The 16950-nt window shown below is 33.0% G+C and overlaps 3 protein-coding genes across 3 annotated transcripts; all 3 read left to right on the top strand.

The window, feature by feature from the left end:
* Positions 1–795: 795 nt before the first annotated feature.
* LOC134257164 (uncharacterized) lies at positions 796–5885 on the top strand. Its single transcript, XM_062739809.1, has 5 exons — positions 796–1116; positions 1488–1522; positions 1688–1750; positions 4421–4573; positions 5315–5885. The coding sequence occupies exons 2-5, from the start codon at positions 1504–1506 to the stop codon at positions 5737–5739; spliced, it is 660 nt and encodes a 219-aa protein (XP_062595793.1). The 5' UTR covers positions 796–1116; positions 1488–1503; the 3' UTR covers positions 5740–5885.
* Positions 5886–7311: 1426 nt separating this feature from the next.
* LOC134257089 (uncharacterized) lies at positions 7312–9052 on the top strand. Its single transcript, XM_062739731.1, has 4 exons — positions 7312–7804; positions 8184–8300; positions 8406–8483; positions 8799–9052. The coding sequence occupies exons 2-4, from the start codon at positions 8282–8284 to the stop codon at positions 9050–9052; spliced, it is 351 nt and encodes a 116-aa protein (XP_062595715.1). The 5' UTR covers positions 7312–7804; positions 8184–8281.
* Positions 9053–9106: 54 nt separating this feature from the next.
* Positions 9107–16728, top strand: LOC134257090 (uncharacterized). Its single transcript, XM_062739732.1, has 14 exons — positions 9107–10543; positions 11738–11920; positions 12001–12099; positions 12230–12568; positions 12758–13036; positions 13166–13498; positions 13594–14256; positions 14502–14605; positions 14860–14936; positions 15075–15280; positions 15402–15549; positions 15884–16004; positions 16215–16379; positions 16615–16728. Exons 1-14 carry the CDS (start codon positions 10495–10497, stop codon positions 16726–16728), a joined length of 2880 nt encoding a protein of 959 aa, XP_062595716.1. The 5' UTR covers positions 9107–10494.
* Positions 16729–16950: the final 222 nt, after the last annotated feature.

The raw sequence follows: 16950 nt of genomic DNA on the forward strand, positions 1-16950 counted from the left end.
GTTTAAATGAGATTTGATAATCGTATATATTAAGGAAATCAAAGACCTACATTGTGAACTGATTACAGAAAATTGCTGACAAAGATGTCTTCGATTGTTGAGATAAAACTTAAGATATTTTTTTCGTTATTTCATTTTTACGTTCAAACTGAACAAAAATCTTTCAAATATTAGTTTACTGGTGAGAGCTTGTGCAAGGTCACAGAACATGGTATTCATTGATAAATAGGTATGTATTTCTTTTCTCAAAAAAGGTATTGATAATTTCCCTTGTCAGGTGAGGAATATGATTGTTTTTTTTTCAGTAAATCGAGTTACATTATCTTTATAATAAAAACTTATCCACAGGATTTTCAGAGATGTATATTATATTCTTAAAAGTTACTAGTATTTCATTCCATAGTATTCTGGATTGAGAGACTGATGGCTTGATTAGAGGGAGTATATTAAAACAGCCATAAATTTCTCAATAGAGAATAATTTCATAGATACCTTGACACATATAGTTTTTAGAAAGACGCAGCATGATAAGATTATGAGACAAGCAAAAATAAGGAAGTGATGCACGGATATTGGGTTTTAGATTAAGGAAACCTCTGGAAATTTTAAAAAAGTGCTTAACGAAGCTCTACGATGTACATTCACCTATGAACTTTATGTGGAATGACGAAGTAACCTAGATATAAGTTTGTGTCACAACACTTGAGCAAGGTTCAAATAAACAGACAATGTAGACCTATGTTTATTGTTGGAAAAGGAAGCGTCATGAGCAAATATTTTCCACAAAAGCACCGAACATCTGTCCAGATTACATAATTTACGAATATATCAAGTGTATTATAAGTGTTTTGAAAGTGAAGTGACAAGCGACGTGGAGCGGTGATAACAAATTATAAACAACAATCAAAATACATGACTCTGTGTTCAGCTAATCGTGACTTTGAAATAAAGAACGACTTCGCGATTGATTGTAGAGGGATGTTTAACTTAGACTGACAAAAGATAGTAGTTTAAGTACTGTAAGTGCAGAAGAATGTCAACAAAGAATTTACAATACCTAAGGACTCTCGTCTCGTGACGACATATTTATGGACGCGCTGTACAGATTTTACAACGGTAAGTGAACTTTCTTTGTGAAGAAGAGCAATTAGAAGTACAAGTTTAACGTGTTTAAAAGATAAATTTGAAAACGAATATGTCCGAGAATTCTGGACAGTTTGCCGCTGGGTAGAGCTTAAAGTTACAGAGTTATACAAGTTCTAAAAATACCCTTGAACTGTATATTTGTATACACTTTTATTAGGCGTTCAAAATGGGAAGAAACAAAAAACCAACAGAAAATTTTAGAAAGGTTTTAATTTCACAATTTCTAAATGTTAATTGTTCATAATACCAAGGTATTTTGTATAACATGATTATTAATATAATCCATAATTATTACAAAGACATGAAATGGATTTCATCTTTATAATTTTTATTATTTGCAGCTGATGTAGAATACAGATGGATTCAAATGGTACAGGTATGAATGTAACATGGGGAACCATGAGTGCTGAATAAAATTACTTTTCTAAACGACAAAAAAAGCACAATTAAATCGTGTAGTTCAGATTTTGCAGGAAATGTAGAGCATCGCAGCAAAGAAATTCTCAGTTTCATTTATTATTTTTTCTTTTCATTTTTGAAGAAGACCTCCATCCTTCTTTGCCAGGACATGGAATGAGTCGAATTATCATAACGAACATAAAAGGTAAAAATGGGAAAGGAGAAATAATTTGATGAATTTAGGAAAGCAGGAAAGGAATATGGGATTAAATCACTGAGATCACAAACATTATTATCCTACTGAGTACTTTGTTTGGTCAAAACCCTCATGCTTGCTCATCTGCTCAAAGACATAAACAATGAACTTTCTAATTTTTAGGTCACCTGAGTAAACTCAGGTGACCTATTGCTATCTGTTTTCGTCCGTCGTCGTACGTCGTACGTCGTACGTCGTTCGTAAACTTTTGAACATTTTCAGCTTCTTCTCTGCAACCACTGAACCAATTTCAACCAAATTTGGCACAAAGCATCTATGGGTGAAAGGGAACAAAAATTGTGAATTTCATTATCCCTGCCCCCCTGGGGCCTGAGGGGTGGGGCCAAAACCACTAAAATTAATGCAATCTTTGAAAATCTTCTTCTTTACTCCTGGACATCAAGCAGTCAAACTGTTTGCATGATTGTAATCAGCATTGAGTCCTCTACCAAAATTGTGAAATTCATGGCCCTGGGGTCAGGGGTTCTAGTGCTAGGGCAGGGCTAAATAAGTAGGTAGTGATAATGCATTATTTCTTTGAAAATCTTCTTCTCTGCTCCTGGGTATTAAATAAACCAACTAAGTAGTTAGTTATGATGAGCAAGAGTGCTTCTACCAAAATTGTGAATTTTATGGTCCCAGGGTCAGGGGTTCTGGTGTTAGGGCGGGGCTCTCTTGATTATATACATTGAAAATACATGATTTCTTTGAAAATCTTCTTCTCTGCCCTTGGGTATTAAATAAACTAACTAAGTGCATAGTTATGATGAGCAAGAGTGCCTTTATCAAAACTGTGAATTTTATGGCCCCAGGGTCAGGGGTTTTGGTAGGGGGGGGGGCTTTATAGATTATATAGTAAAAATACATGAATTCTTTGAAAATCTTCTTCTCTGCTCCTAGATATTAAATGAATTAACTAAGTGCATAGTTATGATGAGCATGAGTGCCTCTATAAAAATTGTGAATTTTATGGCCCCAGGGTCAGAGGGGGGGGGGTTATACAAGATTATATAGTAAAAATACATGAATTCTTTGAAAATCTTATTCTCTGCTCCTGGGTATTACATAAATTAACTAAGTGCATAGTTATGATGAGCATGAGTGCCTCTATCAAAATTGTGAATTTTATGGCCCCAGGGCCAAGAGTTCTGGTGTTAGGGGGGGGGGGGCTCTATTGATTATATAGTGAAAATACACAAATTCTTTGAAAATCTCCTTCTATGCTCCTAGGTATTAAATAAACTAACTAAGTGCAAGTTATGATATGAGTGCCTTACCAAAATTGTGAATTTTATGGCCCCAGGGCCAAGAAGGGGGGGGGGGGCTCTATTGATTATATAGTGAAAATACACAAATTCTTTGAAAATTATGCTCCTAGGTATTAATAAACTAACTAAGTGCATAGTTATGATGAGCAAGAGTGCCTCTACCAAAATTGTGAATAATTTTATGGTCCCTGGGTCAAGGCTTCTGGTGTTGGGGGGGGGGGGCTTTAGATTATATTTTTATTCTTTGAAAATCTTCTTCTCTGCTCCTAGGTATTAAATAAACTGAAGTGCATAGTTAAGATGAGCAAGAGTGCTTTTACCAAAATTGTGAATTTTATGGTCCCAGGGTCAGGGGTTCTGGTGTTAGGGTGGGGCTCTATTGATTATATAGTAAAAATACATAAATTCTTTGAAATCTTCTTCTCTGCTCCTAGGTATTAAATAAACTAACTAAGTACATAGTTATGATTAGCAAGAGTGCCTCTACCAAAATGTGAATTTTATGGTCCCATGGTCAGGGGTTCTGGTGTGTGGGGGTGGGGGGGGGGGGGGCTCTATTGATTATATAGTGAATATACATTAAATCTTTGAAAATTTTCTTCTCTGTCTCTGGGTATGAAGCAGATGAACTACCTAAATAGTTATGATGAGCAAGGGCCCTAATCTTGCAAAATTTTGAATTTCAAGGCCCCAGGGTCAGGGGTGGATGTGGGGCTCTACTTATATACTGAAAATGAATTAATTGTTTGAAATCTGCTCCTTTGTATTTATAAAACATTTATTTATTTTTTGATAGGCAATTTTAAAAGGCCTTTTTAAAATTTGTGCAATGTGTGGACCTAGGGTCAGGGGTTTATTTCACAGTGTTAGGGGCATTACTGATTATTGCTGAATATTACTGATTAGTTGGAATGCATTTTTTTTCCCCTACCTTGTGTATGGGTAATACCCCTGCGAGGTGATCATGAATAATTCATGAATTACCTTGAATTTTTCATGAATTTTATTCATGAAACATGAAACGTTCATGAAGATCCTATGAACTTATTATTGCATATTTAAATCAATAAACCAAGCTAAGCAACTGCTAAGTGTATTGTTATGATGATCAATGGTGCCTCTTTCAAAATTGTGAATGCCATATAGCATCTGGCTTAAAACATGAATCAAATTCAATAACTGGAAAGTTGTTGCAGAATGCTCAGGTGACCTATAAGGCCCGTGGGCCTCTTGTTATTTTTAACATATGGCGTACAGTATGAAAACTATGTAATCTTGAATGCAACACGCCAACTTCTATGAAATTCAATGGTGTGAAAGAGATACAAACTACAACCTTTTGGAATTTCAGAACCCAAGCTTTTTATAATGGAGGACCCTGTCTTTATGGCTATTACAGGAGTGATCCTTTTCTTTGGACTTTTGTTTCTAGTGAGGGAAATCATCACTAGGATAAAGGACCGGCAGCACGGCCACCATCCTATCAGACGAAGAAGGAGTGGAGGTGAGAAAACAAATTAAAAGCGTAAAGAATTAGATAATATAGTTGCTTTAAAATATATTTTATTCAAATTTATGAAACCGATTAAAATCAGGCATAAATGCCCATAATCGTTCTCTCGATGACAATACAGTTCAAAGAGAAACTACAAATGAAGGCTACGAAAAACAAACCTGAGATTAGATTAAAGGCAAAAAAAAAAATGATATACAGCATCGAGTACAATTTCAAAACTACAAATTAAGATAAAAAAAAGCAATATTTGATTAGAATGACATATATATGAGGACAAGGAACAGTAATCATGTGAAGGCCATCAAAACAATACAAATTAGGAGTTAAGGAAAGAAAACCACTAAACAAAATATATAGCACGAAGAAACATTTGAAACTAACAAGTGAAGGTAACAAAACTAAAGGTGAGATTACAGTAAAAGTCACCAAAACAAATAATATACCACGGAGGACCAATGGTTTAGATGAAGAAAAGAGAGACATCCAATGTTAGATACAGATTTTCCAATAACATTCAGGATTTGTAGGCTATGGTTGAACAGAAAGGACTTAGATCCTGGTACATGTACATGAAAAAGAGATCAGATTGAAAATATTAAAACATGATTTTTAAGCCATCATGGGTTTTAAAAAATAGGTGCTTTTCTTTCGCCAGTACTTCTTAGATTATGCTAACTCGTTAAGCGTCTTCTTTATTAAAAATTGTATGTGGTCAGTATAATTTTACAGATCAAGAGAGCGAACCAGCAGCCTCGCCTTCATCGACGCCATTTTCTGACGACCCTCCGCCATATCCAGGGAAATATTCCAAAACCAACATCAATTATCTCCCTTCATATGACTCCGCAATCAAAATGGCTCCCGAGTTGCGAATGTGCAATATCAATGAAATGACTCCACCTGCGGAATTTTCTGGTTTTGATGAAAGTGAATATTTAGATTACAGTGATCATATAGGCACCGCGGAAACAGAAAATGATTCTGTCTCTATCCAAGTGAGCCATGAACTTTTGACAAATCAAGAACGTGAACTTAGAACAATAACAGGTGATCAGCAGGTACCTAGTGAAGGAGGTTCGTCACGCCAGACATCTATAAATGTTGATGGATTAACGTTAAATCCTAGAAGTTCAAGTGATGAAGAGAATTTATAATTATTGCAATCATTTTATACAAGAAATATTTAAAAAAAAAAAAAAAAGAACCTACCAACGTTAATCTAATGCTTTTACTTAAATTATTTGCATTATATAGGTTACAATTGGGAAACATCGGGATACAGAATAAACAAAAGGAATTGATTATCTCGTTATTTATTTTTCAAATAGTTCCATCATTTTTATACGTAATTTTTACGTCCCCCTAAACGTACATGTATGGATTTTTTTTAATTTCTGGGTTTTTTATGTATTACTTGTGACAAGACCTTTCTTTGGGTATTAACATATTTGAGTTTTTTTACCTTGACTTAAAAGTTTGACTTTTGTAAAAAATAAAATCTGTTTTTTTTACCTTGGCCATATCTTTTTAACAGTCGGTGATAGTTCTTTCATAGTTTTCAGGTATATAAGAGTTTTAGCAATTTCAAAATTAGAATTAACCTTGGCCATAGCTTTTAAACAGTTAGAACTAGCTTTTTATAGTTCATAGATGTATTTCCCGTGACAATTTTGACTTTAACCTTGGAATTTGACTTTAAAAAACCTTTGAATTTTTTGATGCCATGTATGTGACATTTATAGATTTCACTTGTATTAATTGTTGTGACAAAACTTTCCCTTTGGTACTTTTATTTTGAACTTTTGACATTGAGCTTGGAGTTTGGTCCAATTTTAAAAAAAAAAAGCCTTTGCCATAACCTTTGAACGGTTGGTTCTTTGGCTTCGCGAAACACTGATGCACCCATGTGTCAACTAATGACGAAGGTAGTTTCTCAAACGCAAGTCAAACTCCAAAGTCAAAATCAAAAATGTCCCTACCCAAAATGCACTAGTCTCAATGAATATGCATTTGAGGTATGAAAGCCAAGGCACCAACCGTTGAAAAGTCATGACCAAGGTTAAAGTGCTTTTAAAATTGGGTCCATTTATGATTTTTTCATACCCAAAGAACAGCCTTGTCGCAATTAATATATTTGAAAAGTATGTAAATCATATATCCAACTATTTAAAAGTTTTTGCTAAGGTTAAAATTTGATAGTTCTAAATAAAGGTTGCCACATTCCCAGGTCAACGTCAAAAGGTATTCAAATGCATGTAAATATCTTTCCCAAGAAATGCACCTGAAAACCATAGCTCCATCCAATCAAAAATTATTGAAAAGGTACAAGTTTTTCGGACAAGTAGATAAACAGACACATAGACAGACGGACAGGGCTAACAGTGACATAGTCATGCCAGATATTTTGTACATGTAAGATTTTATTAATATCAAAATACTTTGTGTTATAATTTGTTTGACTTCGGGCCCTTATTTTCACTAAATTTACAAGGCTTTAATGTAAATCTACACCTCTTAAATTCTTAATTCATAACACTTTAAATAATTAAAATTTTAAACATTATATTCAGCTTAGATTCTGTGATTTCTCTTACAGGTAAATATTCATCAACATTTTCAGAGAAAGAATGTATAAACAGTAAACATATACATTGATTTTTTCTAAAATCTATTCATTTTATGCAGATTCACGGCAAGCCTTTTAATAGTAGACCATTCTAATTGATGACAAAGGCTTAAGCAGTGTATATTGTATTGAGTTGTGCAGGCCAATCGAAATTTATCAGTTGTCCTCCTTTCAGCACGGAGCGCGAATTGCATAATTCACACGTACGTATACTGTAATTGGAATTGTTGAATAAATCTTCGGTGACTGGCACTGGAGCAGAAAATTGGTCACACATACTTGGCCACAGACGAAAACAAAGCTTGTTCTACACTGGAATTGCATTAGGGTGCATTATTCTTCATAATATATCACTTCTTGTTTGGGAAAACAAAACAATGTGAAGTGCTTACTTATGTCGACACGTTTTGGGGATATACCCCGAATGAGGGAGTGGTAACCAGAAACATCTTGTGACTCTCAGTTTAAAATTCTCCCTATTTTTAGAAGTTTGAATTGAGTAATTTATTTGGTGCATTTATATTGACAACTGTTCAACTCTACATTTGCATCATGGTATAAAAAGAAGTGTCTACATTAAACAACGGACCAAGGTAAGATTTATTATACATTATGTCCAGAAACCAGAACTTGAGTTGATTTTGATTTCAGTTTATTTTTAATACCGTATACCCGGTATATATGTTTTGGTTCAAAGAGTGAATACTCAGTTGACATTATACATATTTGTAACATAGATAATGGAACCATTTTGCTACGAAAAATACAAAGTATGAAAAATTTGCCATTCGGAGAACATATTGGAAAATTGTCAAAAACAGAATATACATGTTTGTATTTTTACCTTGAGTATATTACTTTCATTTTTTGTACACATTTAAATATTAAACATTGAAATATTTCTTATTCTTATATTATACAGTAAGCAAATCACAGCTTCCATTTCTTAATTTTTTTGTCTTTTCTTTTTAGTTTATATGTATTTGTCTTACTCAACTAGCTGACTCTTTGTCCTTGTGTTTTAACTCTGTACCCAGAATAGTACAGTTTAAGTGTACGAATTATATAAGATGGCAAATATCAGCACAGGTAAGTGATATAAGTATATTATACAAATAATGATTGAATCGATGGCCTTATTGGTTTTATTGAATGGATTTCTGGTTCCATAAACTTATTCATTTACTGATTCAGAATCGTTGATGCCTAGAGATAATACAACTATGTTTCTCGTGTCCAGTCATGTTACAGCTGTAATTCCCGATAAGTACCGTGAGTAGATCTGTTGTTCTGACCACTGATTCAGTTATATCTATCTAAAAGCATAAATGTTGCATTTGATAAAAATTCAAAATCATGATTGTGAACCAATGTATGTGCTAATATATGTATATACAGTGTATTGTTTTCTTTCAAAAATGTTAACATGTACCCGTACAGCATTGTAGTGCTGACTGATTCCTAAATTGTGGGTTTCAAGGATTTTCAGCCTTTATCTAACTTGATGTTAATAAGTTTGAGTTGTAATCTACTTTTTGAATTTTCAAATTAGCATGATAATTTTGCATTAAATCTTTTCGTTGCTAGGATACCAGACTGACGTAATGGCGGATCCCGTGATTCTTTCCGTCCTGGCTGGTTTTGGAGCCATTGTGATAATAATGCTCCTCAGGGTGCTTTTCAATAAACTCTCTGGTGAAAGGTCAGGAACGGAGGGCACCAGAATGCAAAGGCTTCTTAAGTCTGAAGATTATATCACAGTTTTCAAAGAATCTGTTGAATATCACCAAATAAACACACGTCCTAGCTCTTACTTGAGACTACAGAAAATAAAATCATAACCAATGAAAATAACTTAATTTGTTATTAGCTTTTAAAAAATAAAGCTTACTAGATATTTGATCCGTGTTGTAGATCGTTCGATATCCTCCATTTCCTGTTTTGGATACGACGATCCACCACCGCCATATCCTGGAAAATACTCAAAGACAAATGTGAATTATCTCCCTTCATATGACTCCGCCATGAAAATGGAACAAGAAAGGCAAGCAATGAATAATTTACCAGAGAGTACGGGTTCGGCAGTATTTTCCATATCCAGCGAAAGTTCCGCTACCTTTCCGAATTCAGCAAACAATAATGAAACTCAGAACAGTAATGACGTCATAGACTGTACAACTTCCGTCTCAACGGCGTCGATAAACTGTGAAATAAGAAAACTTGGTGATTCCCCCACTGACACTGTGTAACAGACGGGTGAGGAAAGACAGACTACAATAGATTCTTCTCTGCATCCGAACAGCAGCGTTGATTTACATGCATCCTTCAACACACAACAACAAATATGAAAAATAAAATTGTTAAATCAAAATATACATGTATTTATACATGTATATGTGTATTTATGTACAATATATGTGTTAGAGTAAGAATTTCAGGTACCAAAATAATCTTTCTTTTTCTAAACAAAATAAGTTGTCACTTCCAAGCATATTCAGATGAGTATAGAAATTTACAAGAAAAATACATTTAAGTATCATTTTAGGAAGTTGATATGAATATTAAGCAATTTGAAACTATAATTTTATAGAATTATCGAACTATCTAACTGTGCATGCGTAATGATAATAATTAAGGTCAAGTAAATACCAATTTATTCAAGGACCATTTTGCTATTATTATAATATAGTTTACATCATGGATCTTGTAACTTTCATTTCAGTGTTCATTACAACTGCACTTAAGTAAAGAAAATGTTTGTACCCATCGAATGTTTTATCTGTGAACATGCATTTTTGTCTTTCATTGTCAGTAATTTATATCAAATATGGCAAGTGATATCTTGAACTGAGAATATTATCAATAAAGAGAAGAAAACTATTGTGTAATAGTACCAAACCATAGCGAACTGTGTGAAGTCCTCTATAACAGGAAACATGGCTGATAGTTTTGAAAATAAATCTGACCACTGTGGGAGGATGGTCAGCTGAGATATTGTTTGTCAATGATAACATTACTTTGACCATTCGGAAAATCTCGTTGAGATGGATGAATACAGGTCCATATTATCTTGCACTTATCATTTCCGGATAACGCGCACCTGCCCGATGTTACGAAATATATGATAGTTAGAAAATGTTCTAACTGTGAAGAAGGGTGGTGAGAAAAGTTTCTAGTTGACACAATGTTTGACAGGTCATTCAAAATATCACGTAAAGGGAGTATTGGAACTATTATCTATTTGGAATTTACTGATTGAGGATGAAAATTAAATGTCGCGAAAATGAGCTGGCTCATCCTCTTCTTTGCCGTTAAATTGATTAACTTTGCAGGTAAGTTTTAAAAATTACAACAATTCAATTTTTAATACGTGATTTTATATACTAATGTGAATTCATCAATATTCGTAATAGACCATTGTTCTTTGATCTCATGGACTATCCTTAGGACAAAGGCTTTATCATCGTATCTCTGCTTTGTATTTACAAGTTACCATAAAATCACAAACTGGTAAAATTTTAAACAAATGCCAAAAAAAAAACCGACCCACGAAACTAGAATGGTTCTGCAGTATCTATAAAAACTGACCAGGAACTTTTAACTCCATGTAGTACTGACTTGACGTCATTTTAATTCGTTAGGGTCAATTAATGTTGTTAGCAATAAAAATTGAATTTAGTCCATGAGTGTTTGTTTCGTGGATAACACGTATTTTAAGAAAATTTCCTCTGCTCATATTTCGATTGTTATATGGACTTTTGATCTTGAATACTGTTCGTTATCTCCATATGTTTCATGAAATTATATATTCTCGGGATGTTAATCTGTGTGTAAGTAAAACAATTGAATTCACGAGCATTAGTCCCCAAGAAATCAATGATGATCTTACAGAAATCTATTTTAAAGTTTTATTTGAAAATGCATTTTTAATTACAAATATTTAAGAGTACTAACTAGTTTTCTTAATCAACAATGAGCTGAGATTATCCTGTCTACAAAATTCAATATTGTCTCAGACTTCCAAAGTGCAATGAAGAAAATAAAGATAGTCTCATACAGAAGCAACTGTTTTTTCCTATTAAGGCTTACTTTGCGACAACTTAATTTACGCTTCTCTCTTTTTCATTTTCAAATTCTTTTAAGTAATCTATGATTCAAGTCTATTTTAACGTACTAATATACCAAATATCGAGAAAATAAATACGGATTGATATCCAAATATCTATTTATAATTAATGTTTTTGTAAACTATCTGTATATAATGTATCTTCTATAAACATAAATACATATACGCTGAAAATTATTGTTGTAGTCTTTAAATGAGAGAGAGAGAGAGAGAGAGAGAGAGAGAGAGAGAGAGAGAGCTCTTTGACTTTGAAAAACCATATCTATGAATTCAATTCACGTATAAAAATAACATGATTTTCAGTACGAAATTCTGAATAGAATATTTTTTAAAATCATACGTATCATATACATTAAGAAGTTATTAAAAAAAAATTAGAATTGTTTATTGTTTACGACAGTTTGCTCTCCACCTTCCCCACCAATGAACGTCAATGTTGTGAACAGAGAAAACTCGTTTATTGTCACTTGGGATGTACCTTCACAAACCTACGGAAAGATCACCGATTACGTGCTACTAGCGACCATTTTACCGGAAGCGAATCACACCATATACAGATCAAATATACCTATGACAATCATAGGTGAGTGTGGGGCGATACTTAAAATGTTTGAATTATGAAACTTTGGTTGAAAACATTCGTACTTTTCCTTTCCGTTACAGATGCATCTTTACATGCTGGAAGAATGTTCCTTATAACAGTGGCAGCTGAGAACAAAGATGGCCTGAGCAAACCTTCCAGACCTTTCTATATACGAAAACGTCAGTATTTTCTACTTAAATTGCAATGAATTTAAACGGCAAATATACAACAAAACAAGTTACATCACTTTCCCTTTGTTTTAAGTTAAATAACTTGAAGAGGCAATACATTTTTTCATTATTTTTGTAGCCTGTGGAAGGAAAATCACAATGGAACCAGGATCAAAGAAGATGATTTCTTCTCCAGGTTTCCCAAGTCAAGTAGCAAGGGGAGTGCACTGTCAATGGGATATTATAACAGCAGAAACGCATTCACTGCATTTTCATTTCCTCCATGTTGATATAGGAGAAAACAATTCAACAGATCATTCCCTTTGCACAGATGCTTTCATATCAATAGGTGACAATTTACATAAGATTTGCAGAAATAGTTCAGACTTATTCGGCAGTTCAATGGAAACAGTTTTATTTTCTAGTGGAGTAAAGAGTCTAAACATCACAGGATTTCAAATGTTGATTACAACAAAAGGTAGGAATATACTAGTAAGCTTATAAATTACATGCACTAGTACTCATTACTTGTAATAATGTCTAACGAAATTGATTAGTATGATTTCATACTTTAAAGATGGTGTCATTACGATATTTAGTAAATCGATTTCATGATTCAGAATTCACCAAATATGCCAAAGTAATAAACTATTTTGATACCTTTTAGTTAAAGCACCTGGACCTCCAGTAAATATTACGATGACATCAACCACAAACGGCGTGTTTATCAAATGGTTACCTCCAGGTGGACATTATTTACCCTTGACATCATACACTCTAAAATATCGCCTTACAAATTACCAGAGAGAAATCGTGCTCTCTTCCAGAACTACATGGTTTAGCATTGATACTCGAAACTTCAAAGGACAGCTTCTCATGATTTCTATATACGCCAACATAAGTGAAATAAAAGGAGAAGAAAGCAAAGAATTATATTTTAGGGCACGTAAGTAATTAATAATTCACATACAAATTTTAAAGTTATGACTTTTTTATTATGATCATAAAAGATAATCGACTTTAAAAATATTTTTAGTTTTCCTTATAATTAGAATAAAGAAATTTGTATTTTAAGCGTGTCACAGGAGGATTAAATTATCAGAATCAGAAGTAGAAATAGTGTCCCCTGGATACCCTGGGCCCTACCCTCCTGGTGTCAGTTGTGTATGGGAAATAGTTAACCCGAAAGCAGATAATATGACGATTACAATAGTGGATATGGACATAGAGAGCAGCTTATCGTGTAGTAGTGACTATTTGGCTGTTTCTCTTGGGGAATCCTATAGAAAATGTGGAGTTACTGATAGACCGACGAAAGTGACTACTCGGAATAAGAATTTGAGTATTGGATTTGTGTCTGATTTCAAAAGGCAGGGACGTGGATTTCGAATCAAAGTTGAAAGAACTGGTAAGTAATAAATTTTAAAGGATCGGTTAATTTTTTTTAATACCTTTGTTCTAAAAATATTGCTGTAACGAATGAATTCTTTTCTTCTTAACCAGAAGCAGACATACATAAAACAACGTCAAAGAAGTATGATTTTACTTCAACACAAGAAAAGAGCTATTCTACGAGACCTTTGGTGACAAACACTAAATTCATTGAAGGAAGCACAGAATCTCAAGCTAGTACAATTCAATCAATACATGAACTAACAGAAAATGTAGTGAAGTCAACTCAGAATTTGACTTTAAGTCCCTTTTCAGAAAAGACAGAATTAAGTAAAATAACAGACAATCTTGATCTTACACATTCAACGCAAAATGCGAGGTCCGACACGACTCCTTTCACATTTGAAACAATAATGGAATTTAGTTCAACAAAAGCATCGACTTCGTCACTTCAAGCATCGATGAACACGTCATTTAAAGACAAGTTGAGACCATCAACATCGTCATTGTCATCATCAACATCATCGACATCACCACCACCACCAAAAACATCATCAACATTAGGGTCTCTTTTTAAGTCAACCACGACTTTAAGAAAACATTTGACATCAACGGTTTCACCGTTCACAAATAACAATGCTAAGTCAGAAGTTTTATCTACAGAAACGTCAAAATCATCCTCATTTCTTCGCTTTGAACAAACGCACAAACTGACAACAGAAGCAAGTATATCCTTATCACATCATCACCTTGAGATTAATGAAAGTAGTATAGGTAATTCTTATTTAGTTGAATTTAAATTAAATATGAAACATCAATACATATATAATTAATTGTTCTTCTTTTCATCATTATGTAAAAGAAAAAGAAATGTTTCTGTTATCAATAATATTAGAACACAAAATAGAATGCCCACTATAACTCACTATCAAACAATAAAAAACATTTTATTAGGTTTTTTTTACATACCACGAGTTGAGAATTAAGCATATGATGATATTATACAATCCATTTTTCAGAAAATGTCTTGCATAATATTTCTGTAAACCTGGAGTTCAGGAGCAGAAAAAGAAGTCTCCGTGATTCCTCCCCCAGTGATATGCTTTCGTCCTTACATGATAAGGTAAGAGACAATATAGGTATGTGTGTATGGTTATTACTATTGTATCATTTACATATGTCATTAAAAAATCACCAAAATATGAAACAGAAATGTGTTAAGTGCACCATACAGTTAATATATATATAGGCAGTACAACACGTTTGAAGAAGCAATTTTTCTTTTGGAAAATGAGCATATTTTTAAATAAGAATTAATCTGCCGGCATCTTTACCTCTATTTCCTCTCTCTTTATCATATAAACATTCCTATTTCAGCTGTTTGCCATTTTCAACAACCCCTCTGGTATTCTTGTTGATCTTGAACTTGATCTGATCAAGAACGTGACAAGAACGTAAGTATCATTAACTCAGCTATATTTGAAACATTTGCTGGGAATTCGATAAATATGCGGCATTCAATATACAAAGGACATAGTTATGGAAATATAATGATGTTTAAAATTATAAGATTGTTTCTTATTTCGTTTCAGAGAATATAATTCTATGATTGTGTTACTTACCTTAATGTTCAGTGTGCCTAAGCTTTTGACAAAAATGAAATCTGATGTGGAATTCCATCTCAGAGGATGTATCAACGAAACTGTCTCTAAAAATCTATCAAAAAACTGTATAACTTTTGATAACTGGAAATTAGACTGCAAGAAGCTATCAAAATTTTGTGCAGAGAAAACGTTTTGTAAGTTTTTTAAATTTCTTTAAAATAAATAAATGATTTTTCACATGCTTCAAAATCCTATTAAGTCTAATTATAATAAAATCAAGAGATAAGATGGAAGAAAGTTGCTGCTACTTTGTAGATAACCAAGAGATAACGTCCCCTTGTGCTTTGGTCCACGGATATTGCGGTAACAATTCAGTCTGCACCATAAACAGGTCTGCAGAACTTGGGATTGTTTGTCTAAAAACAAACTTGACAGTTCAAACCTCTACAAATTCAAAAGCATAGTAAGTGGACAAAAACAGCACAATTCGAAGATATTAGAATTGAGAAATTGGGTAGATTGTAAATGTCAACACAAATGATTAAAGTTTTAAAGAGAAAATCTTTCGATTAAATATATTAATAGATGCATATCTTATTCAAGAAGCAAAAGGAGTAGTAAGGCTGAATATGCACACTACATGGCTACTTGTCCGAAATATCTGACGTTTTCCAGTTTTCTTTTTCACGATTCTGATATTCCTGGCACGTAAAATATCAAAATAGTGAAGAAAACCTGGAAAACGTCAGATATTTCGGACTACATGACTGCCAAATATGTGCAAAAATCTATTTTAGTGGGAACCAAAAAATGACTTTTGTGATAATCGGAGGTTCTTTAGCGGCAGCAGTGATCTTACTCTTACTAGTATTTGTAATATTCTACCGCAGATGTTCGAAAAGGAATGTGCCAGTCACAGTAAGTATGATTTAATGCGTTGATTGACCCTTGGTGTGAAAATTATATAAATTATAGAAAGGAATACCGAATTCACTGCAGCTTTATGTAGATTAAATTTCAAGTAAAGAGACTTGAAGGACCAATAAACATTTAAGATGTTACTTTTTATTACCTTGGTATCAGTAGTTATTGTATTTGGGCATTAAAGCGCTTTTTGAAATTATTTAGCATCATCAACCTTTCAACGACATTTTGCTCAACAGCCGGTACATTGGTGATAAGAACGTAGAATTCACGGCCTTTACTTCCAAGGATCTGCAAAAATACAGTAAAAAGAGAAAAACGATACTGAGCTTTTCGTTTCCAACAAAGTCTATCAAATCATATGACAAGGTACTGCAGTATACAAAGATAACCTTAGATAGTACAAAGACGTGGAATATAGATAATTGTTTTTGTACATTAAAAAAATGCAATAAATGGTGTTGAGCTGGTAAAATAATAAACTTTCAACACTTTAAAATATAGCTAAGTACTTGTATGCTAATACATGTTCTATGTCCTGATATTCATTAAACATATAAATAGATATGCATATATTGATATTTAGCGAACATTCATTTTGCAGAATGGAGACATAGTTGAACACAAACTGAAACAACTCGCTTTTATTGAAGACCAAAAAGCATTGAAGAAGCGACTTCAGCTGAAATACCGTTCGCGGAGTACAAACAGTGTTTAACACCTTTTCCTGAAAAATATTTTTATAATTTTAAGATGTTATTTTTTTTTTAAATACAACAAAATACCAATTATATATTTTACATGTTTTATTTTTTCAAAGTAAAACAATACAAAGTAACAAACATGATTTTCATGTGCTATTATTAATTTTTCATGTTCATGTTATGTATAAGCTTTGTTTGATTAATGCTTTTCTACATATATGAAATAAATTCTATTT

The sequence above is a fragment of the Saccostrea cucullata genome, unplaced genomic scaffold (assembly GCF_032062105.1).
Source record: "Saccostrea cucullata isolate Sc308-1 unplaced genomic scaffold, CSIRO_AGI_Scuc_v1 ctg14, whole genome shotgun sequence".
NCBI classification, from domain to species: Eukaryota; Metazoa; Mollusca; class Bivalvia; order Ostreida; family Ostreidae; genus Saccostrea; species Saccostrea cuccullata.